General features: G+C 58.1%; 1 protein-coding gene across 3 annotated transcripts in view; it reads right to left on the bottom strand.

Annotated features, from left to right (window-relative positions):
* Positions 1 to 167: 167 nt before the first annotated feature.
* Positions 168 to 22,115, bottom strand: part of Pemt (phosphatidylethanolamine N-methyltransferase) — an 87,294-nt gene continuing 65,346 nt past the window's right edge. For all 3 annotated transcript variants that reach the window (XM_058583214.1, XM_046456742.2, XM_058583213.1), the window contains exons 3-7: positions 19,641 to 19,756; positions 7,915 to 8,060; positions 5,342 to 5,453; positions 786 to 860; positions 168 to 453 (exon numbers count right to left, since the gene is read on the bottom strand). In XM_058583214.1, coding sequence (XP_058439197.1) covers positions 396 to 453; positions 786 to 860; positions 5,342 to 5,453; positions 7,915 to 8,060; positions 19,641 to 19,756 — 507 coding nt within the window. In that variant the 3' untranslated portion in view covers positions 168 to 395. The remainder of the gene's footprint in view (positions 454 to 785; positions 861 to 5,341; positions 5,454 to 7,914; positions 8,061 to 19,640; positions 19,757 to 22,115) is intronic.

Here is a 22,115-nt window from a genome sequence, read left to right as displayed (position 1 = left end):
TGAGGCCTGGACCGCGGTGCCACCTCAGCCCTGGGACGATCCAGAGGAAGGGCCTGCCTGGCCGGGAACCTCAAGGGATATCCAGCCCTGCCCCGCCCCCCAGGAGCCCACAGCCTGCCCCTTCCCCATGAGGACGAGGATGAGGGTGGAAAGAGACCTGGAGGGGGTGCCGGGGTCAGGGGGTCTTTATTGGCGAGTGTGGGCACAGAGGGGACGGAGGGGCGGGGGGCTCAGTGGCCACACGGCAGCATGTCCAGGGCCCCCGAGGCAGTGGTTTCCAAGGCACTGGAGCAGCCCACGCTGGGCACAGCAGGAGCAGTGGCCCAGCACCACTCTCCCAGAGCAGGCTGCGTCCTCGCAGTGGGCAGGCCCTTGGCAGAGCCGCTGGGGACCCGTCAGCTCCTCCGGTGAGACCTGGAGGCCTTCTGCCGGTAGATCTCCGCGGTGAACGGCCTGTGGAGCAGGGAGGGCTTCAGTCGGCTGGCCAGGCACCACAGCCCTGTCCCACCCTGCCCCACCAGAACTCAAACTGCCCTGCCCCCAGTGCCAACGGGACCAGGTCCTTACTGTCACCCAGAGCTGCTGGGAGCCTTCAGAGTGTGGGAGAAGCCACATGGGTCCAGGGCCTCCTGCCCATGTGCCTGGGTCTCGCAGGCCCTAGACGCGACCCCTCTGAGCTTCCCAACCTGTGACTGGCGTGGCCCAGTGGGCAGAAGCCGCAGAGCTTGCCTGGCCACAGGGAAAGGCCGATCACACTGACCCCTGCCCTGCCGGCCCCTACTCACTCCTCATACAGGACGGCCACCATGTAGACAAGGGCCACCATCACCGTCAGCAGCAGGCCCGTGGGACTGGCATGTCTGTGGGGACAGATGCATGGTCAGTGGGGTCCAGCCGCCTCCTGCTACCACAGCAGGTGCTCGGCTGACACTGGGACCACTGGGGACAAACGAGCTGAGCTATTCCTGAGCCCAGCTTCCTGAGCTGGACTTCCAGTGCCCCATCCTCAGGGTCCTGAGTCCTGACCGTCTCTCCATCGGCCTCTCCTGGATGGCTGGGTCCTCTTGGGGTGGAGCCTGCACCCCTTCTTTGTCTCAGGCCAGGCTGGAGCTCAGGACACTGGGGGAGCCTGTTCTCTTGTGCCCAGGAGATTCTTCTGGGGCAGAAAACGCTCCCCCCACCTACCAGGGACAATGTTGTTAGGAAACAAGAATTTTCTAGAAAGCTAGTCTGGGCCCTCCAGAACACACAGCCCGCTGGCAGTTCCTGCCACCTGAGCCCCAGGCCCTGCCCACAGGTGCAGCCCCTAAAGCCACGGCCCTGAACGCTCTGGCTATGGGGGGAGGAGGCTCCACTTCCTCCCCACCCCAGCCCTGGCCAGGCCGCCTGGGTGGTAGGTAGGCAGCCTTGCCCGCGCAGGCCCAGCTGAAGCCCCCACCCTGGCCCGGAGGTTGTACAGCCCCAGGCAACGCGTGCAGTGGGCCCAGGCCTGGCCAGAGCATCTGTCACAGGCTCTCTGCTGGTGACCAGCCTCTGACCTTGCTGTGCCGAAGAGCGCTGGCAGCTTGTTAGTGACGGCATTGAGGAGCCTCTGAGCATCTGCCTCAGGTTTCCAAAAATAGCTGCTGTCAAGCTGTCCCCCAAGCTATTTCTACAGTTACCTCTGATCCCACCAGCTCCCGCAGGGGCCGGACTGCTGCGTCCAGATCAGCGGGAGAGAGATGAGGGCTTGCTGGTGAGGCACAGTCGGGGCCCAGGAGGAGGAAGTGGGCAACACTAGCCAGGCCTCAGGCTCTCCTTGGCTGCCCTCCAGCCAGCCAGCACAGGCTCCCTGGGTGGGGGCAGCCCCAAAGCAGAGGTCCCTGCAGGGACTCTCTGCCCCTCCCACTCCCTGGCACCTGGACCTCACAAGTCTGTCCGTCTGGGAGCTCTGGGAGGAGACAGAGCAGATGCAGATACAACAAAATCCTGAGCCCAGGCTCCAGTGCTGGGCCCAGGGTCCAGTGGCATCCTCTCTGTGGGCACTGAGGAGGACAGAACCCCGGCCTTGCACGACATGGAATGAGAAGCCTGCCTGACCCCACAGCTCAGCCCCCACCTCTGCCACTGTCCCTAGAGTGGGCTCACTGCCACATGGAGATGTGACACCAGAGACGTTTTCGGGGTAGACATGGAGTCTGCCCACCTGGGCTTCCCTCCCTGCCCCACGACGGTCTTCTAGAACGAGCAGAGCCTCTCAGCACACACCAGGCATCCCAGGGAATGGGGAGGCTGGCAGGAGCAGGCTGACTGGCCCCAGGGTGCACCTCTGGTGGCCCCAAGCTTGTGGTATCCCCAGGACCGATTCTTTACTGCTCAGGACAAAGCTCCCTAGGAGCCCCAGTGACCAGGGGTGGATGTGGCCTGGCAGCTTCTGTGAGCAGCGGGTCCCTGAGCTGAACTCTCTAATCTCAGCTTGTGTCTTCCCAGAGAATCAGGTCCCCAGAGGTCAGCAGGGCTCTAAAGTAGGACTCTTCGTCTCCTCTGCCCCACCACTCACAGAGGACGTTTTTGGGGTACAGACTTGGAACTTGGAATGGTGGAAGGCCCGGGGGCTGGAGTCTAGCCCTCCTCATCCTAGCAGGGGTGGCTTTCGGCCTCTCTTGCACTGTGAGAGGGCCACAGGGAACCCTGTGATGGTCACCTGTTCCTCCTGGCTGAAGAGCCACTCTGTCTCCTGCTAGGCTCAGGGAGAAACCTGGTCCTTGGCCATGGTCCCCGTCTCACAGGGTCCTACAGGCCGTGATTGACTTTGGAGGGGAGGGCTAGCTGGTTGGGATGACCCCAGATAGACCTGCCTTGGCCAAGTCTCCTTGCCTGTGAACAGGCCCAGGCTCATTCACATGAGTCACCTGTTTGGGGCTCAGCCCATAGGAAAGCTCTCCCCTGCCCACCAGCTGACGGCAAGCCACCACAGGAGGGTGCACAGTTCCCTCCTGTAGCTCTGTGGCCGGGGGCGGGCCTGCCCTCAGTCTGTTTCCCCACCTGTTGTGGGAGGGGCTGGACTGATCCATCTTCACTTCCTTCCATGATTCCAAAATGAAACAGACCCCAGCACCCAAAGGAGTCACTGGAGTGGCCCCAGGGAGGGACTTGGAAAGCCCTTTAAAAGCCTTCCCCAGCCTCAGGTCAAGACCCCGAGGGTAAGGCCCCCTGGCAGCCACTCCACCCAGCAGAGAGACAGGTGGGACACCCCGACTTTGCACCTCAGACCTGCAGTGTGAGCAGGATGCCACCCCTTCTCAGACCTCAGCCAGCACCACAAAACAGGCCCCCACTGCCCCCAGGGCAGAGATGGCCCCAGGGCCTATGGGTGAAGTGGGGAAGGGTGTGGTGGGATTTGGGGGTGGGACAGTCCCGTTAGCCCAGAGGGGAAAAGATATGCACTCTTAAACCCCTTCTTCTTCTCATCTCCTCCAATTTTTCCCATCTGAGGTCACCCTAGGTCCAGCTTGGCCTCCTGACACCTTAACATGGAGATGCCAGTCCTGCTCTGCAGACAAGGGACAGAGGAACCCAGCCCCTGTTGGAGGGTTGCTGAGATGGCGTCCTGGAGAGAACAGGGGCTCTACACCATGTCCAGCCTCACGTCCCTCAGGAACCCCTCATCCTGGTCCACCAGGTGCCATGCCTGGGTGCTCAGCCATGGGGCCCTGGTGGATGGATGGGCTGTGGGTGTCCTGGAAGCGGCCCTGCTGAACCATCGTCTGGCAGATGGGTAATGGCTCGTCTCTAATGAGCCCTTGCCTCTCCTCAACGCTGTGTGGCTAACGTCCTTGGAGGCAGCTCTCAGGTGTTATGTGTTCCAGGGTGACTTTCACTCTGGGCACCAGACAGCTGGGGACATGTGTATGGGTGCTTCCCTTGGAGAGAAAGGCCACTGATTGCTAATTCCAGCACAGGGGGTTTGGAGAACAGAGGGGCCCCCACGGGCCAGGAGGTTTCCCTAGCAGAGGGAGCACCTTAAGGTGGGTTTGGAAGGCCTGACCAGGGGTGGAGTGGGGGATCTGGGCAGGAGCAGCAGTGTGTGTGTGTGTGTGTGTGTGTGTGTGTGTGTGCATGCGCTGGCCCTAGAGGGGTGTCGGTGTGTCAGGGAATCGGGAGGCTGCCAGCAGAACCCGGGGAAGAGGGCCTGTCTCACTCTGAGCTCTTCCTCAGGGTCCTTGGATCCTCTGTGTGCTGAGTGAGTCTGGTGACAGGCACATCTGCCCCTTATCAAAGTCCACTGCCCAGGTCCAGGCAAGAGGGGCTGTGCTGAAGGCAAGTGGGAGGGACGGTCCTCAGGTGAGCTTATAGGGCTGGGGACCATGTGGTCTGGGTGTGGGTGAGGGCAGGGTGGCTCCCAGCCAGACCCGCAAGCCCCTTCTAGCTTCTCGTCACTGACCCTAGCGGCTGTGATCTCAGGAGGGAACATCTTGCTCCTGACATCCACTCTGCGGGATCTAATCTTTTGGGGTCCTTCTGGTTTCTGAGAACACCTACAACATTCTAGACAAGTAATTTTCAAATGTTAAATAAAAGCAGCAAAGATGCTTCCTACAAAAAACTCTCCAAAAACGGAAGAAAATGGACTGATCTGAGCTGCCAGGCAGGAGCGGGGAGGGCACGGTTTGCAGAAGCAGGCAGAGGGCCCACAGTACAGCCTCCTTCACCACAGGGTCTTGTTAGTGCCCACACTGACCATGGCAGACTGAGGTCCTGGGCCCACTTGCACTGGCACCAGGTGGCTCTCTGTGGGAGGAGGGCATCTGACCGCACAGGTTCGGACCAGCTCCCCTGTCAGGAGCGCCCTGGAGGACATAGGGGTTTTGGTCAGCCAGGGCTGGCTCTGTGCTCCTGGGCGGCTCATGTGGCCCCTCTGGCATGTGGGACCAGCACATTGCTTGGGGATTTCTCAGCCCTAACGTGCTAATTCAGGGCTCAGCAAACACCAGCCCCAAGACAGAGAACACTTTTTACATTTTTAAACAGGTGAAAGAATCCAAAGAATATTTCATGACACATGAAAATGACCTGAAATTCCAACTTCAGTGTCCACACATGAAGCTGCGTGGCCCACACCCACTGTTCCCCATGTCTCTGCACATACTTGTGCTACAGGGCACAACTGAGTGGCTATGCCCTGCCTGTGGCCCTGAACTCCCTGGCCCTTTAAAAGGAAGCTCACCAAACCCTGTTCTGGGAGGTTGTTCCTGTTGCCACAGATAAGAAACTCCTAAGAAATCAGAACCCAGATGCCCTTGGCTCCCTGAATGACCTCCCCCTCCGGGGCCCAGCAGGTGGGGCACAGGCTGGTACTCACAGGACGGCCCAGCCCAGGTAGTTGGCCGTGCTCCCCCAGTACATGGGGTTGTCCACGATGTTGAAGGGGAATGTGGTCACTCTTGCCTCCTTGAGGATCCCAAAGTAATCACCTGTGGATGAGGCAGGGCAGGATGGGAGGGTCACCGGGCCATTTACGTCCCCTGGACTTACCATTCCTGAGGAAGGTAAGACAGGGCCCTGCCATCAGGGGGGCAGGTTCAGCACACACAGCCATCAGAGGGCCCCCCACAAGCCGCAGATGCTTTGGAGGGTGCGAGGCCCCAGGGTCTGGGTTGCTGAGCCCCACCCCACATCAGCACCTGCTCAGCCCTCTATCTCCGAGCTCCCCCATACTGGCCTTGCACTTCTTCCTTGCCTCTGTGACTTTGCAAGTGCTGTCCCCTCTTGGCCTTGGGCATTTCTTTTCATAGCTCCCCCCTCCCCCCCCACCCTGGCCAACTGCTCTCCCTCGGGGGAAGACAGGGGCCACCTCAGGCTTCTTGCAGGACTGCTCTGGGCAGGAAGAAGTGACCGAGGGATCACAGGCACGGCAGTCATCACAGGCTCCATACTGCGGTTCAATAAAGGACGCCCCGCGCCCTCCCCGCCTCCTCTCCCAGACATCCTGCCTTTGTTTCCTGCCAGTCTGGGGGAGACAGAGCTTCATCTCCACCAGAAAGTAGGGCAGCAGCATGACAAGGAGAAGCCACCAGTAGGAGGGGCCTGGGAGGCACAGTGCAGCCCATTGTTGGGGACAAAGAGTGCAGGGGGCCTGAGGAGCCACCAGAAGACTGCTGGGAGCCTCTTTCTTCCCAGGAAGTGGGAAGTGGGGCAGTGGGGCCTGGAGGCAGGTGGTGGGGAGAGGCTCTTCGGGCTCCTTCCTGAGGAAGTGACCGCCTTGGCCTACATCCAGCGCCTGTTGGGTCCCTCTAGCATTTCTAGGCCACATCTTCTGGGGAGGTCCGTCCCAAAGCTGCAGTCACCCAGCACTCTGCCTGGCTCTTCTAACTGTCCACCCACAGCAGCCTCAGGGTGTCCTTCCTCCTCCCCAGGACTCCACCAGCCCTCGGTCTGCAGCCATCATGTCCATACCCACCCAAGCCTCCACCACTGCGGGGTGCTAACCTCTGAACAGCGCTGCACCCCGTCCTCCAGTAGCCCCAGGCACTCCCTACCCCCAGGTCCAGGCAGAGCCCTCCTGGTCTTCTTGCCCCCAGCATGGCGAGGACCACTTCCTGACCCAGGGTTCCCGACCTCCAGTCTCAGTCCCACCAGTCCCTGCTCCTCCATACGGGTCCCCTTCCCTGCTCCCAGCTCCCTCAGAATGAAGCCTCGCTTAGCCCCATGCATGACGGGGTCCTCCGCCTGACCTCCAGTCCTGCCCTGGCTGTGCCCCTATACAGCTGTGTCCTGCTGCCCTGTCAGCCCCCCATTCCTCTGTCCTAAGGCCTTGTCTTCTCCTGCCTGCACCTGCAGACCCAGATGCGCAGCTCCCCTCTCCCAGGGTCCCCATCTCTGCTCTTGTAGGGCGGCTCCCTGCAGCGCCTGCCTGGGCAGGAAGCACAGAACCAAGGGCAGTGCTGCCCACTCCCGCTGTCCCAGCAAGGCCCTGCCCAGGCAGCCAGGAAAGCAGGGCTCAGTGACATCTGATCCCTTTGGGCCTAGCTAGTCCTGAACACACAGTCACACAGAGTTTGGGGCTGGTTCCTGGGGACAAGGCCAAGGTGGATGGGGCACTCTGCACAGGGATGCCAGGCAAGCTGGCAGGACCCCATGGACTGCCACCAGGCCCTGCAGAAGGCTGAGGCCCAGAGTCTGCATCTGGCCAGGGGCTGGAGAGGGAGGAAGGACCACGTTAGGTAGAGCCTGCATGTGGGAGGAGCTCCCTCTATGGACGGGCAGCTGCCAGCCTCCCTCTGCCCCTGCCCCAGCCTCCTCCTGCTGGTTTTGCCCTCAGCTCCCAGGTTTCCAAGGAGCTGGAAGCTGCTGTTATCATGGCAGGGAGTGGATGTCTGGCCAGGCCAGCACTGGGCACCCATTCCCAAAGTATAAGAGCCATAGGGACTGAAGAATGAAGAAGAGACAATGCCCCTCCACCCTGCACCCCACCCTAGGCCTGTGCCAGCCCTACTGGTGGCCCAAACACAACAAGCCAAGACCCCATCTGGCCTGGCAGCCAAGCATTCTGGGAGCTCCCCAGGGCTAGCAGGGCATGGCTGTGACCGTGCACCCAGGAAGAGTTACCACTGCTTCTGTCCATGCCAACAGGACCCCAGGGGGCCTTCTGTGAGGTAAATGTGGGCCCTGCTCAGGGCAGCAGGGAGAGCCCTCATTGCCCCCCCAGGAGGCACAAGTCCACTGTCCAGGAGTCAGATGAGATAGTAGAGCCCAACCCCCCCCCCCCTTTTAGCCATGGACAGGCCAAACCCAGAGGTGGTGGTGGAGCTGGGAGTCAGCTGGGTCCCTGGTGCTTCCCAGGGAATGTCACAGATGGCAGGTGACAGCCACGGGGCCCCACTCATCCTTGGACCCCAGTGTACCTGCTCAAGCTCCCCCAGCCCTGGGTCTTACCTAGAAAGGTTCCGGTGAATCCAAGTGCAAAGAAGCTGGACAGCACAAACAAGGTGCCCACGCCCAGGAGCACCAGGCCCAAGCAGAAGGCGGCGGGGTTATCCAGGCCCTCCATCTTGGGTTGGCGCAGCATGGCCTGTGTGAAGCTGCAGGGCAGGGGACAGAGAGCACGTCACAGCACTGGGACAGGTTCCCTGACGTCCTTGATTCTGCTCCATGACTCTCAGAAGGTAGTCAGCCTGGGAGTCACACACTCGGTGCCTGCTGCAGGTGGGGTCCAGGCCACCTTGAGAGTCCTGACTGCCACAGGAGGGGACAGGAACAGGGGCCCAGGCTGCCAGAGATTTTGGTTTTTCTAGAAGCCAGAAATCCTGACCTGCATATGAAATAGGTCACTCATGACAACCATCTGGGACTCTGTGCAGGCAGCTGGTTCAACCCCAGGACCACTGGTCTGTGAGCTCTGGTCCTGGCCCTGAGCAGCTCGTACTCTGGAGGAAGGTGAGCCTCAAAAGAGAAAAGGTGCACGTGCCAAGCAGGCGGCCCAGCAGGCCCAGCACCTGACTGCCCTCTCCTGGCACAGGCCACATGAGGTCTTGGGCACCATTCTCCCAGCACCCACGTGCACTGAGCCTGGGGTGGGCTCCGCACTGCCCATTTGACTCCCAAGACCCCTGCATAGGCCAGGCCACACCCAGGCAGCTAACTTGAATTTTAGGGCACCTCAATGGCTTCTTAGTGTCCTCTTCCCCCCCCCCCCCCCAGTTCTCCGTTGGCCTTCCTTTGGAGCTACACTATTGAAGGCCTTACACAAAGGCTGTGGGATAACCAGAAAGGGGGTGGCTGTGATGGCCTGTCAGTGGGTTAGGGTGGGTTCTTCAGTGGGACTCTCCTTTCCTGGAGTGGAAGACCTGGAGCCAGTGGGGAACAGGCCCCGATAGGAAGGAGTGGGCACTGGTGAGACAGAGGCACTGGACGTTAGACCAGAGGCACACCCAAAGGAAAGGATGTGTGTGGGCATGCACGTGTGGGATCCAAACCGGCATTTCCCGTTTCCCCATGATCATGACATTCAGGACAGACATGAAGATCTGCTGCTCACCCACAGCAACTTACACTCACTCTGTGCCGCACACCTTCCAGCAAGGCAGCTCACCTCCCCACCCCCATCCCCGATCCATCCATCCATCAACCACCCACCCAACCCTTCAACATCCACCCATCCACCTAATCATATATCCACCCATCCACGCATTGACCATCCATCCATCAATCATCCATCCATCCATCCATCCATCCATCCATCCGTCAACCATCCATCCATCCATCACCCATCTATCCGCATACCTACCCACCAGTGCACTCATCCACCTACCCATCCCCTCTGCACCCAAGCACCTGTCCAGTCATCTGTGCACTTTTGTCCATGCATCACTGAGTGTCTTGCTTGCCAGGCTCTTTCGGCAAAACACATTTGCTGTCACTCACTCCAGCAGTGACAGCAGACTGCTGTGGCACTATCCTTAGGCTGCACTGCACGCTGTCTCCCTAGACTTCTTTCCTCAGCTAGACTTTCTGGCACCCAACACAAGAAGGCATAGTAGGTGGGCCAGAGAAGGAGGGCCTGTCACCCACACCATAGCAGAGGCTGCAGGTGACCTGTGAGCAGCAGCACACGGTCAGGTCAGGACAGACCCAGCCTGGTCACGCTGCCCACACTCTCAGTTCTCCACCCACTACCCTTCCTCAGCCCTTCTGCTGCCCGGGCTCAGGGTCACCCTGCAGCTCCAGGCTGAGCCACTGGAATTGGTGCAGGGTCAGAGCTGCCATGGAGCCAGGAAGCATCACCCACACCCAATGTTGTGAGGGGAGGCCATACCCATGTCCCCCACCCTCTGGGCAGCCCTGGGACCCAGACCCACCCTCAGCCTGCAGGCCTAGCTTCTGAGGCCACCAGGTTTTGTCACCACCAGCCTTGGCATCCCCCACATTGTCCAAGCAGATAGGAAGGGCACGGAGAGGACCAGGCACCAGCAGGACTGAGCCCTGCCTGGGTCTCCCACAGGCACCCATGGGGGCCGTGGGTGATGCTAAGGGTCTGGGTTGCTCTGACCGCCCAGCCTCCAGGCTCAGTCCACCCGAGCCCAGGGGCAGTGAGGCTCGTGGGGCTCCCTCTGGGCAGCCCTGGGCTGCGCGCCTTGAGTCTCTGGGGTCACCAGTGGGCTCCTGAGAGAAGAGGGGATGGGGCTCCAGACAGGGGAGTCCCAGCCTCAGCCTGCCCCTCTGAGAACTGGTGACCCTCCCCTGCTCCCGCGCATGAAGCTTCTGCTGCGTGAGTGCCAGGGGACACTGTGAGGAGTGCCGGGAAGGTCAAGTTGCCAGAGGGCCGTGCCAGCTTGGGGCAGTGGTGTAGGGTGCAGGAGGGAAGGGATCCTGCAGCCCAGCTACGAAGGAAGAAGGGGTCCCGGGGAGGGGGGTGGACAGGGGGAGCACTCCAGATAAAGGACTGGCCGGCCGGGTGCCTTGGGGCTGGAGCAGACGCAGGGAGGGATGCGCAGAGAGGTGAGGGGCCTAGTGTTGTCTGGAATGGATTCTGGGCGCGTACGGTGCAAGAGCAGAACAGACACCAGTCAGATCATGCAACACTGGGTGAGTCACTAGGGCAGAGTCGAGGGGGCCAGGAGGCCAGAGGGGCACTCTGGAGGGGGACCTTACTGTGACTGACTCCTTTCTGCCCAGGGGCAGAGAACAAGGCCACTCACTGCTGGGCCTGTTTCACGCTCTTGGTGGGTCATCTTGAAGGTTCCTCATCCAGGGGAAGCTTCTGGGCCAGTGAATGGGCAGTGACGGGCTGCCCCAGTCCCCTCCTGAGCTGGCTAATGGTTCCTGGGCCTGTGGTTGCAGCCCAGGGCTGCCAGCAGGAAGATCGACCTCCCTTCAGATGCTGGGATGAGGCCAGAGCCCCCCCCAGAGCGCCCTGGGATCACCGCTCCAAGAGTCCTCAGAGAAACCTGGCAGTCCTCCCCTCAGTGGTCTAATCTTGGCTCAGCCAGCCTTGAACACGCTGTGACACAAGTGGCGGGCTTACTGGAATCGATGCCCAATTAGGCGAGCGGTGTTCCAGCCCCTCCAGTAAGCCAGGAAAGCACAGTCCATCCACCCATAGAATTAACAGAGGGACAAGGAGCTCGGTGGCTGTGCGCTCTGCGGCAGAATGGGGTAATAGGAGCAATTTCCTCTGGGAATATTCTGCACAGGGATGGGGGTGAACAGAGATTTATTCATGCGCCTTGGGTTCTATTTTTAAAACATGGATTGAGCTTCTGGTCACCAATGTGACCTGAGGCTGACTGTATTCTGCTTCCCTGAAATCCCGGAAACCTGGGGTATACGTGGGAGAGGGGCATCGGGAGCCCGGGGGATCATACCAGGTCACAGGCAACTGGCCACCTAGCGTCCACAGCCCCAAGGCAGACCTGTCCCCTGTTCCCATCTGAAACTGACAAAAAAACACTTCCCTAACCTCAGTCATTAAGTGGGCCTCCGTGTTCACGTTGCTGGGTGGCATAAACTGGCACATACTTCATATTCTCCTTTATCTCAGGGCAAGATGAACTTGCTCTTCTCCTTAGACTAAGCAAGACAATCCATGAAATGAGCAATCTAATGGACTCATTTTCCTAACATGTATAAAACAAAAATGGATTTGAACATGTAGTCCCCACAAAACCACCTGGGGACTTGAATTTAAGGCCAACGTGCTACACATCTACAGATCTGAGTGACAGGGCAGCTTTTCAAAGTGTTTCCAAAACCCACAGCAGCCCACAGAGACTCTCATGTTACAAAAAAAGAAACAGATGGGTCGGGGCCTGGATGGCAGGAGCCCAGGTGAACGGCTTCTCCTGCCTCCCCAGACCTGTGAACAGTGCAGAACACCGGCTGCCTAGGGGTGGAAAGCCAGTCCCCACGGGTGTGGGGGGCTCTTCTTCTCACCATTCCAGCTGCAGAAGGCAGGCTCTCCCTAAGTCCTGGGCCCCACCTGACCTTGCCCAGGCTGAGATGCACACCCTCTTCTTTCCTCAGATCCAGGAAGTCTAACCCAGTTCCCCTTTCTGACCAGTTCTCCAGCTGCCTGCAAGGAAGTCCACTGGTGACTGCCAGAAGACCCCCTGGGCTTCCTGATGCTTTAACAACACGGCCACATCTCCTCCCAAGGCCACTGGCTGCCAGGCAAGACAGGCAGGAGGAGAGGCTGCAGACTCAGCCCTGCGAAGCCAGCTGTCCACACCACCCGGACCTCACAGGCCTTCCTCAGGAGCAATACGGTGGCCCCATAGAAGGCAGTGGCTCCAGGCTACCCAGGTCTGGCTGAGGCTGGCTGGCAGGGGGGAGGCCATGGGGAAGGGGTTTCAACAGATGCCCTGAGCCTATCAGGCCTCCCTCCCGATCGCGCTCCACAGCCAGAGCAAACAAACCTGCACTAATTGCCCACTTGGGTCTGGACTTAGCACCATTAGCCTCCAGATAACAAGCCAGCTCATCCTGCCCCAGCCCTCCCCAGACCACCAGCTGGTGCAGACCAGCTGACAAAGTGGCCCCCTGGGATCCACCAGCAACTGCAGGGCCCTGGCCTCCCTCTGGGCAGGCAGGCGAGCTGACTGCACAGTGCCCCTTCAGACCCCCCTCTCTGTGACCTGGAGTCAGTTCAAGTGCATGTGTGTTCTCTTCACTCTGCGCAGCCCCCGGAGAACAACACACCGAGAGTGTCCAGAAAAGGCCAATCCATGGGGACAGAAGGAGGATGAGCAGGGGACTGGGCAGAGGGGGCGGGTACCTGCTTCATGACACTGGGACTTTCATTCTGGAACTGTACAAAAGAGGTGGTTGCACAATGCTGGGAACTAGTAAATGCCACTAGTAAATGTACCTTAATATGGCAAACTGTCACGTGTGGTTTAATATATATCAGAATGCACAGGTCTAGGTGTGGGCCGAAGTGAGGCACTGGGAGGGGTGTTGGTGGATGCAAGGGGGCAGGAGCCCCCAGGCAGGAAGGGTCCTGAGCAGAGTTCCTCCCCAAAGCCCCCTCCCCACCCCTGCACCTGAGCCCACGTGCCACACACCAGCCAGTGTGGGGAGGGAGGAGCTGGCTGTCAATTAATGCAGCAGAGGCCAAGGAGGGGAGCAAGCAGGGCGGAAGGACAGGGGGATGCTGGGTCCCACAGAAGCTGAGGGTCTTCTGTGAAGATGGGGACCTACAGCAAATACCTGGAGGAAAACACAGGAGGGAGCAAGATCCAGTGCTGCCGCTGTCTTTTGGCCCAGAAAATCGGAAGAGAAAACCAGTCTGTGGCTGCTCATGCACATCTTCTCTTACTTCTGAAATTTTGCTGGGTCAGCTGGACCAACCAGGAGAATAGTATGGACCTACCAGATGGGGACCCCAGGTTCAGCGGATGCTGACATGGAGAGGTCTGGAGAAAAGGGGGCCACAGTCTGCAAGAAAGTCCGAGAAAAAGCCAGACAGTCTCTGCCAGAACTTGCACGTCAGAGCTGAGCTCATGTGGCTTGTAGCTCTCCAAGGCACACGCGGTGCTGTGGGGTCCTGGAGGAGGAAGGAGGATCCCAGCCGAGGGACCGGCGATGAGGGGTCCTTCCAGGTCTCTGCTAGCATCCCATGCTGGGAAGAAGGTGCCACATCCAGGCACAGCAGTGCCCCTCCACCCACTCCTCCATGGGGACCTGCTCACATGGAGGTCACTGCACCATTTGTTGATGTTGTTTTGATCTGTTTGTTGGTTTTTGATAGGATCTCACTATGTTGCCAGCCTCTGAGTAGCTGGGACTACAGGGTGTGCACCGTGGCACCAACTCACTGTGCCATCAGCTGGTCCCCTCCGCGAAAGCCACTCCACACGTCTCCACCATGCGCTCTCCTCATCAGCTTCACTGGGGGTCAGCTCTAGCCAGCTCCAAGGCCACTTCCCCAGCACCTGTGAGGTGGGACAGCCCTAGATCCCATATGGGCGCATGTGCACATGTCACACTCTTTCCCATCTGGATCCTTCCTGAAAGCAACTACCATTCCATTTCACAGATGAGTAAACCAAGGCTCAGAGAGGTGGCATGACCTACCTGGGCCCACTAGTTCATCAAGGGCAGAGCTGAGGCTGACCGGGCACCTGTCTCTTCCTCAGGCTGGCTCTGACTCAGCCAAGTGTGGCATCAAACCAGGAACACTCAGAACGGTTCAAGAAATGAACAAACCGCAGTGAGATGCCACCTCACACTCATTAGGGTGGCCATGATCGAAAAGGCAGAGTAACCGTCTCAGCAAGAGTGTGGTGAAAGTTGGAATGCTTGTGGAACGAGCGATGGTGCAGCCCCTATGGAAAACTAGCAGTTCCTCAAAAAAAACTAAGCATAGTTTCACTGTATGACCCAGCAATTCCACTCCTAGGAACTGACCCAGAAGAACTTAAAATGGACCTCAAAGGTAGAAGTGACCCAGGCGGACAGAATGTGATCTCTCATGACCCTGAATGCTGTTCAGACTTAAACGGAAGGAAATTCTGACGCATGTTACAACACGGATACAACTTGAGGACATTGACAAAACAAGCTGCCGCTTCCACCTGGGTGGCGCGACTCAGAACAGAGAGCAGAATGCAGGCGGTATTGGGTACAGCATTGTGGATATATTTAATGTCACTGAATTGTACTTTTAAAAATTTTAAAGTAAGCTGCCACCAAGGGTTGGCTGCACTCTGTCCCCTGCACACCCGGAGCCAACTGGTCCCAAAGCCATCTGTCGTTGCTGAGGGATGACAAAGAGAGGCTGGAGTCAGGCACCTGGAGGTCACGCTGCTGCTTTTCCTGGGCCTCTTCCTGACCCTGCTGGTCCCCCACCTAACTCAGGAACTCCTTCCTTCTCTGCCTCTGAGTTGGAGCCAGGAGGCCAAGATCTTAGAAGTCTAGGACTCCGGAATGGGTCCTGGGCAGTAGTTTGCAAAATTTGTTTAGCTACTACCAGAGAGAAGGAGCCACTAGGGTGCACCTCCTCCTTCCCTCACTCCCTCACCGAGGGCCTGGGTGTCTGCATACCCGTGGGAAAGGCTTGTTTGTGGAGGAAAAGAAAGGGCAAAGACATTAAGTAGTTTTGCTGGACTTGGGTGGCCCCTGGTAGCAGCTGGCTTCCTGAACCAGGCAGTGGCTGGGGAAGGGGAGGAGGGAGGGAGCAGGTCACCGTGGTCTCCCCAGCAGAGCTTTCAGGGAGCAATGGGCCCCACTGGGGGAGGAGGGTAATTTGCAGCCCAGACAGCCCAAACCAGCTTGGCCGCCAGCCTGAGCTGAGGACTCCCTCACCCAGGGAGCAGACACAAAGGGCCTCTGTCTGGGGTCAGCCGCTGAACTGTCCACAGCTGTCCTGGGCCCCACGGGCAGCCAGCCAGCTCCTACGCCTTCCTGTTCTCTCCCTCCCTGGCACCCTAGCAAGGCCTCCTCCAGAAGTGGGAGCACCCAACTGAAGAGTGTAGATGAGTGAGATTCGCTCAGGGAGGCAAGGAAGCCCTTGCACACCCCAAAACCAACCCGGGCCGCCTGCTCCCAAGCCTCCCACGGCTCTCTGTTTCCCACCACACTGAGGTGCGGACAGACCCCACTTTACTCACCCAAGCTTCCCCCACTCTTGGCTCAGACCACCCCCACTGAGGAACTTGGGTGAACATATGCTATGCCGTGGCATTCAGTGGACATTAACTTTCAGAGTGGCAGAGGCCTGGGAGGAACTCAAGGGACACGGGCAGGGCTGGGTGATGTTAAATATGGCACAACCTCGCTGGGAGTTGTAAGCGGAGAAGAATGAGAAGGACCTGCACGTGTTGCTATGGCACGGCCTCCACCAAGTTCTGCCCTGTGAAGCCAGCCACATGCAGGACAGCACACAGGGGTTCCAGGGGGAAGCAGATATCACCTCCTAAAGGACAGCCAAGGCAAGGGGAACAGGATCCCCTGGAGAGGGAGGGGTCAGTGTTGGGCATCCTCTAGCGCTGTTGTATCAGACTGGCTGTTTTAGTACGCGGTTTCTTTTTGGCTGAGAGGTACATACAAGGGCTGTTCAACCTTGTCCCAGCAGCAGGAAGGGACTCCATGTTTATTGCAAAACTTCTGCACTTCTAACCATGTCCTACTCCAGGGCCTCTGTGACTCTCCAGCTGTCCCGGGGGGAGTTCCTGGGGGTCTGCAGTGGCTGAGGATCAGTATCTTGGCAGGATTAGACCAGGATGCAGGACCGTGTTAAGCGCCTGCCGGGTGTACTGACATCAGCTACGTGTTCCTAGGCTCTGCGGGGAAGGGGGTTCCTCCCAGGCAGCTGAGGTGCAGTAGCTGTGGGAGGCAAGGCAGACTCAGGCCTGTCAGAGACTGGGCCTCTCCCCCTCGAGCCCCAGGCAGCCTCTTCCCCAGGGACCCTTGCGCCATGGGAGGGAAAGCTGGACCCATCCAAACCCTGGTTCTAGACACAGCTTGAGTGAGACACGGGAGAGAAGGCCAGACCAGAGCAGCCAGGTACCTAGTTTACCTGTTGGGAGGTTTTAGAGAGGGTCAGACCTCCAAGAGGTCATAGGTCAGCTAGGCTCAAGCCCCAGGCTTCTATACTCGCAGTGCAGGTTCATCCACTCTGCATTTAATCTCAACTACTTCATGATCACCTCCAGGTGAGTCCCTGGAGACACACTAGGCAACAAGACAGGTTTGATCTTAACAGTCTGTCAAACAGGGCATTAGGTATGAAAACACCTTAAAGGGACTGAGCAGGGCGTCACGGACCAGCAGGGGCTGAGCAGGAGCCCAGGGGAGCTGAGCTCTGTTCAGGTAGGGTCTCTATAGTGTGCCACTGGAGACCAGTTATCTGGCAGGTACCACAAGCCAAACCATGTGAAACCAGACAAAGCAGGGGAGTGCGGAGAGAGCCTGGCAGAGGTCCTGCCCTGGCAATGGGGCAGAGGTGGCCTGGAGTTGCAGTGCCATGGGCAAAGGGAGCCTGTTGGGTGGGCAGGGTGTTGATGTGGTATGGGAAGGCCAGATGGGGACTGGAGTGCTATTCTTAGTGCCATGGGGGTGTTAGCCAGGATGATACGGTGTGATGTTTGTCCTAACCAAGTCACTCTTACGGCCATGTGGAGGCCTGGACTGAAGGCCAAGAGCCACCAAGGATACAGCTGTGTCATCCACAGGTGGCAGGAGGGTGGACAGAGAGGCGTGGATCTCCAGGGCAGATCCAGGGGTATGTGGCCATACTGAGCAGGGAGATGGTGGGAGACCATCTGGGATGCCTCCAACATTTACGCTTGGAGTGAGTTTCTCTGTACCATGATAGGGCTCAGCAGGAAGTCAGAGTTGAGCAGGACGCAGAGCACTTCCTGGGGACAGGGCTGGGTAGACAGGGCTGGGCTTGCTCCCAGTGCACCACATGCCAGCCTTGGGGTCTTCATCTAATGAACAGGCTCAGCTGACACCACAGTTGATTATCCAGTGCCCTAGGGAGAGTTTAGCATGGCTGCTCATTCCTGGTGCTCGGTGATGACGGCTGATCTGTGGCACTGACCAGTGTTTCTGAACACTCACACAGTCTGGCCAGCAGGCAGTGGGGTTATGTGGCCCAGGGGGCTCAGCCCACTCATTAGGAGTGCCTGATCCTAAACTGGTTCCCTAGGCTCCTTCAGCCCAATGTACTTCTCAGCCTCAGTGTCCCCGTGGGGGCTCTGTGTAGCCAATGGCAACAGTCTCCTCCCACACACCATCTGCTGGGATCTGGAGGGCCGAGGTCCCCACCATCCTGCGGATGCAGCCCATCCTCTGTAAGTAGGGACACTCTGTGGGCAACCTCCCAGCTGGCAGGGCTGGGAAGAGGCCCATCTCCCTCTCCTCCTGTGAGCCCAGCCCAGTGGCACCTGGCTTGCGACTGCCCCTTTCCTCTGACCTGAGTGGATCAGACCTTTTCTCACAGAGCTGTGAAACCCACTACGTCTTTCCAAGCCCCACTTTCCCCACCTGCACAGTGGGCCCCCCTCCCACCTACAGACAACAAATGTGAACGTGCTGTGGTCGGTGAGCACGCAGGCTGAGCGGGACTGAGGCCTAAAGGTGGTGTGGCCAACCCAGCCCTTGCCCTGTCATAGGGTGAGCAAGGTTTCCCTGGAGAAGCTTTTTCATGCTCAAACCAGGGCGGGTGCCATGGCACCCACTTCCTCTGAGCACCAAGACCCTTGAGATACTCACATGACTTGGAGACCAGGGACAACTTCAGGCCAAAGAGCCAGGAGGCACCAGTCAGGAGCCAAAGCAGGGGTAGAGGCTGACCCAGCAGGACCCTCCCCACCCACCCCTGTGCTCCTGGATCACAGGACAGCCCAGCCCACAAAAAAAAAAAAATGGAGAGAAGACAGGCAGGGTGCACTACCAGCAGAGAGGGAGCCCTGGGCCACACCCTCACGGTGCGTGAGCCTGGCTTGCCGCCCATGCCCACTGCCTAGCTGCCCGCACGCCAGGCGTGGAGCACAGAGCAGGATGCTTCATGTGTGTGCCCTATGCCTGCAGAGTTATAGGGCAAGGAAAGTGGGAAAGACCAGGCAGTCCATGGCCTGTCTAAACCCCCAGTGACCAGTTCCCCTGGAAATGTGGCCAGGGTCACAGAGCTTCTGAACTGCTCCGAGTCAGATATGGGGATTCTTAGGCCATTTCCTCGTGTTTTTAAAGCACCACAGGGGCCACATTCAGCCCCTGAGCCACCAGGGTGGCTCTTGCAGAGCCCAGAAATAGGACCCCAGGCCCAGAGGCAGGGCCATGCTCCACTCAGCACAGTCCCAGTGACTCAGTCCCACCATCATCCCTGCACAGCCTGCGTCCCCAGGGTACCCACAGGACAAGCACATTCAGGGAATGCAGAGACTGGGGTGGCCTCGTGTCTGGGAGGAAGCCTTCACTCCTGGGCCCCCTGGGCTGATCTTCATCATCTAAATTCGGCTCCCCCACTCTCACCTTTCTCTTTCAAGGCAGGAGGGTAATATGTCCCAAGCCCACAGATGGACAGAGTGCTTCCTTGTGTGTGTGTGTGTGTGTGTGTGTGTGTGTGTGTGTGTGGTAGCCGGGATTGAACCTAGGGCCCTCTACCACTGAGCCACATCCCCAGCCCTTTCTATTTTGAGACAGGGTCTTGCTAAGTTGCTGAGGCTGGCCTCGAACTTGTGACCGACCCTCCTACATCAACCTCCCTGAGTCACTGGGATTACAGGCAGCTGCCACAACACCTGGCTCTGGGTGGCTTCCTGACACGGATTCACACCTAGGCCTGGGAGGTGTCAGATTCTGACCCCTGGGGCTCCCACCCTGGGCATCTGCCCCCTGCCCAGCAGTTCTTGGATGGGACTCTGGGGCTATAAGCCTGGGGACCACCTGGTATGTCCCCCTCCATTTCTCCATGTCCCAGACCCCTTTACAATGAAACAGACTAATTCACAGTGTCTCCTTTCTGAGGTCCCTAGGATCCCTCTGCTGGCAGAGGCTGTGCTGTGGCACGAGGCCCTGGAGAGCCGAGCTCCCTGTGTGTTCAGACACAAGAGTCCCCACGTCGTATCAGCCCCTCCGACACAGCCCTCCAACTCTGGGGCCATGGGTTTTCACAGTGACAGTGACCTGCACAAGGGGGACCAGCCTGGGTGGCTTACCAGTGTGAGCGCAGGACATTTAAGAGCAGGATGACGCCACCTAGGGAGTAGCAGGCCAGGTAGGGGGATCCGAAGGCCCTGCTCAGCTGGCGGGTTTTCTGTTCCCATCTCCCAACCTACATGACAGGCAGAAAGAAGGGGAACAAAGTGTGAGGAGTTTATCAGGGAGAATTCAGGGCAAGGGCGTGGGGGGACAAGTCCCCCTCTGTGTTCCCAGGTTCCTGAATCCCCAGTGCCAAGGAAGGAGAAGCGCACAGGAGCACCTGCCTCCTGCCTCAGCCAGCCAGCTATGCCTCAGGGCCACCTTTGCAGGGTTTCTACACTCCCTTGGTCCCATTATGTACAATTCCAACATGGCCCAGCAGACAGGAGAAGCAAGAAGAGCCAGAGGAAGTTCTCGGAATAGTGGAAGCACCCTGGGTCCTGTTCCTGCCCTGGAGACTCCCCTGGTATTCCATCCAAGGAAGGAATGGGAAGCCCCTCCCCATCCTCCTGTGCTCTCCTGAAGGCACCGGTTACCAAACTTGTAATTCTTAGCCACAGAATCCTTTTGCTTCTTCCAACTAATCACGTCTGGAACCTCAACATTTAGAAACTGTCAGGGCAGGGAAGCAAGCAGGGGGTTCCCCTGCCTTTCCAAGGGCCTCGCTGGTTGCCTTCCCCAAATGTCAAGGCACAGATGCTTGCTCCCGCGGCTGGGCTTCTGCTGCCCGGCCAGCCCAGTGCCCAGATGAATGCACGGGGTGGAAGGGAAGAGAAGGGGGGAAGGTACTTGGAACATGCAGAAGGACAAATGTGCAGTCTGGGGTTCTAATTAGGTGAGAAGTCCCTTCTCTGGGTGGGGCATGAATCTGAACCCATACGTATGTGCATGTGCATGTGAAGAGGGTCCCCAGCTTCTGACACTTCAACTTAGCAATTTTCAAACTTATGATGGTATAAAAGGGATAGTCTGGGTCTTTTCTTGGGCTATCAATGTGTAATCTGATCCTTTCTCCTGACACTGGGCAGTGGCAGTGAGCCACAGCTCCTAGTCAGCTCCACGATCACCGGGGGAACAAGTGGTACCCTACAGTATTCCGTGTGACAGTCTTTTGTGGATACAGTAAATTACACAAGCTATTCAACACTTTATGATAAAATAGGTTTTGTGTGTTGGGTGATTTGGCTGACATGAGTTGTGGGAGCATGTTTAAGGCTGGAGAGACGGCGAGGCAAGGCTGTTCGGTAGCCTAAATGCATCTTTGCCTTAACAATGTTTTCAATTTGCAATAGGTTTATCAGCACATAGCCCCTTTTGTTAAGTCCAGGAACATCCATTAGGAAGGATCAAGGTCTCTGGCTGCTGATACTGCCGCCCTGGGGCGCTGTGGGCTGTGGCACACCAGGGCCAGCCATCTATCACTATCCGGGCCCCACGGTGAGTCTGTTTGCTGCCTAGCCCAGCTTCCCAGATGGACCTGCCTTTCCCAGAAGCCAATCAGTTGGCAAGTGATGACTAGCTCAAGGCCCTGCCCATGAGCTGGCCCAAGGCCATGACTCCCTCTCCAGGAGGCAGCTCTAGTCCTGGGCCTGTCCTTGGAGCTCCTGGGCAGCAGGGCTGGGGGGAGGGGTGTGGGCCCACATTTACGGGAAGGAGAGCGAGGTGGGAGGTTCCAGGGCCTGCCCCTCAGTCAGCTGTCAGCTCCTCTGCTGTGTTCTAGAAGCTGGAGCCTCTGCTGAGCCAAAGGGAAGCTCAGTCCCCTCTCTAGAGGGGGTCGGGGAGATGCCCGGTGCTGGAGCGCACAGGGTCGGGGGAATACCATAACGCCTTGCAGCTGGCTGGGGCATCATGGTGCCTGGGGCCACCAATGTCACAGTCCTTAGGGCCACTTCATGTTTTCCCTTTTAGCCCAAACTGGCAACCATCACTGTGATCTCATTCCAGAACACTTCTGTCACCCCAAAGTGAACCCTGCACCCATCTACCGTCACTCCCATGTCCCTTCCCCATCCATCCCCTGGCAACCACCGGTCTGCTCCCGGTCTCCACAGATTTGCTATTCTGGACATTTCCTATACCAGAGTCATACAACACAGGGCCCTTTGAGTCTTGCTGCCTTTACTCGTTTTCAAGATTGATGCATGTTACAGCACGCATGTGTACTGCATTCCTCTTAGTGGCTGAATATTATTCTGTTAAATAAAGACACCATTTTTTGTCCATCATCAGTTGATAGACATTTGGATTTACAGTTTTTGGCTATTACAAATAATGCCACTGTGAACATTCAGGTACAAGGTTTGTGGGGGACTGGGCTGTAGCTCAGGGGCAGAGTGCTTGCCTGGCATGTGTGAGGTACTGGGTTCGATCCTCAGCACCACATATAAAAATAAACAAATAAAATAAAGGCATCGTGTTCATCTACAACTACAAAACATTAAAAGAAAAAAAAAAAAAAAGGTTTTCGTAGACATGCATTTTCCTTTCTTGGG

Source organism: Marmota monax, unplaced genomic scaffold (genome assembly GCF_021218885.2).
Source record: "Marmota monax isolate L192 unplaced genomic scaffold, Marmota_monax_Labrador192_F-V1.1 WCK01_AAM20220418_F8-fsc00291, whole genome shotgun sequence".
Classification (NCBI taxonomy): domain Eukaryota; kingdom Metazoa; phylum Chordata; class Mammalia; order Rodentia; family Sciuridae; genus Marmota; species Marmota monax.
Note: the sequence above shows the minus strand (reverse complement) of the source record. Positions and strands in the feature narration are given on the sequence as shown.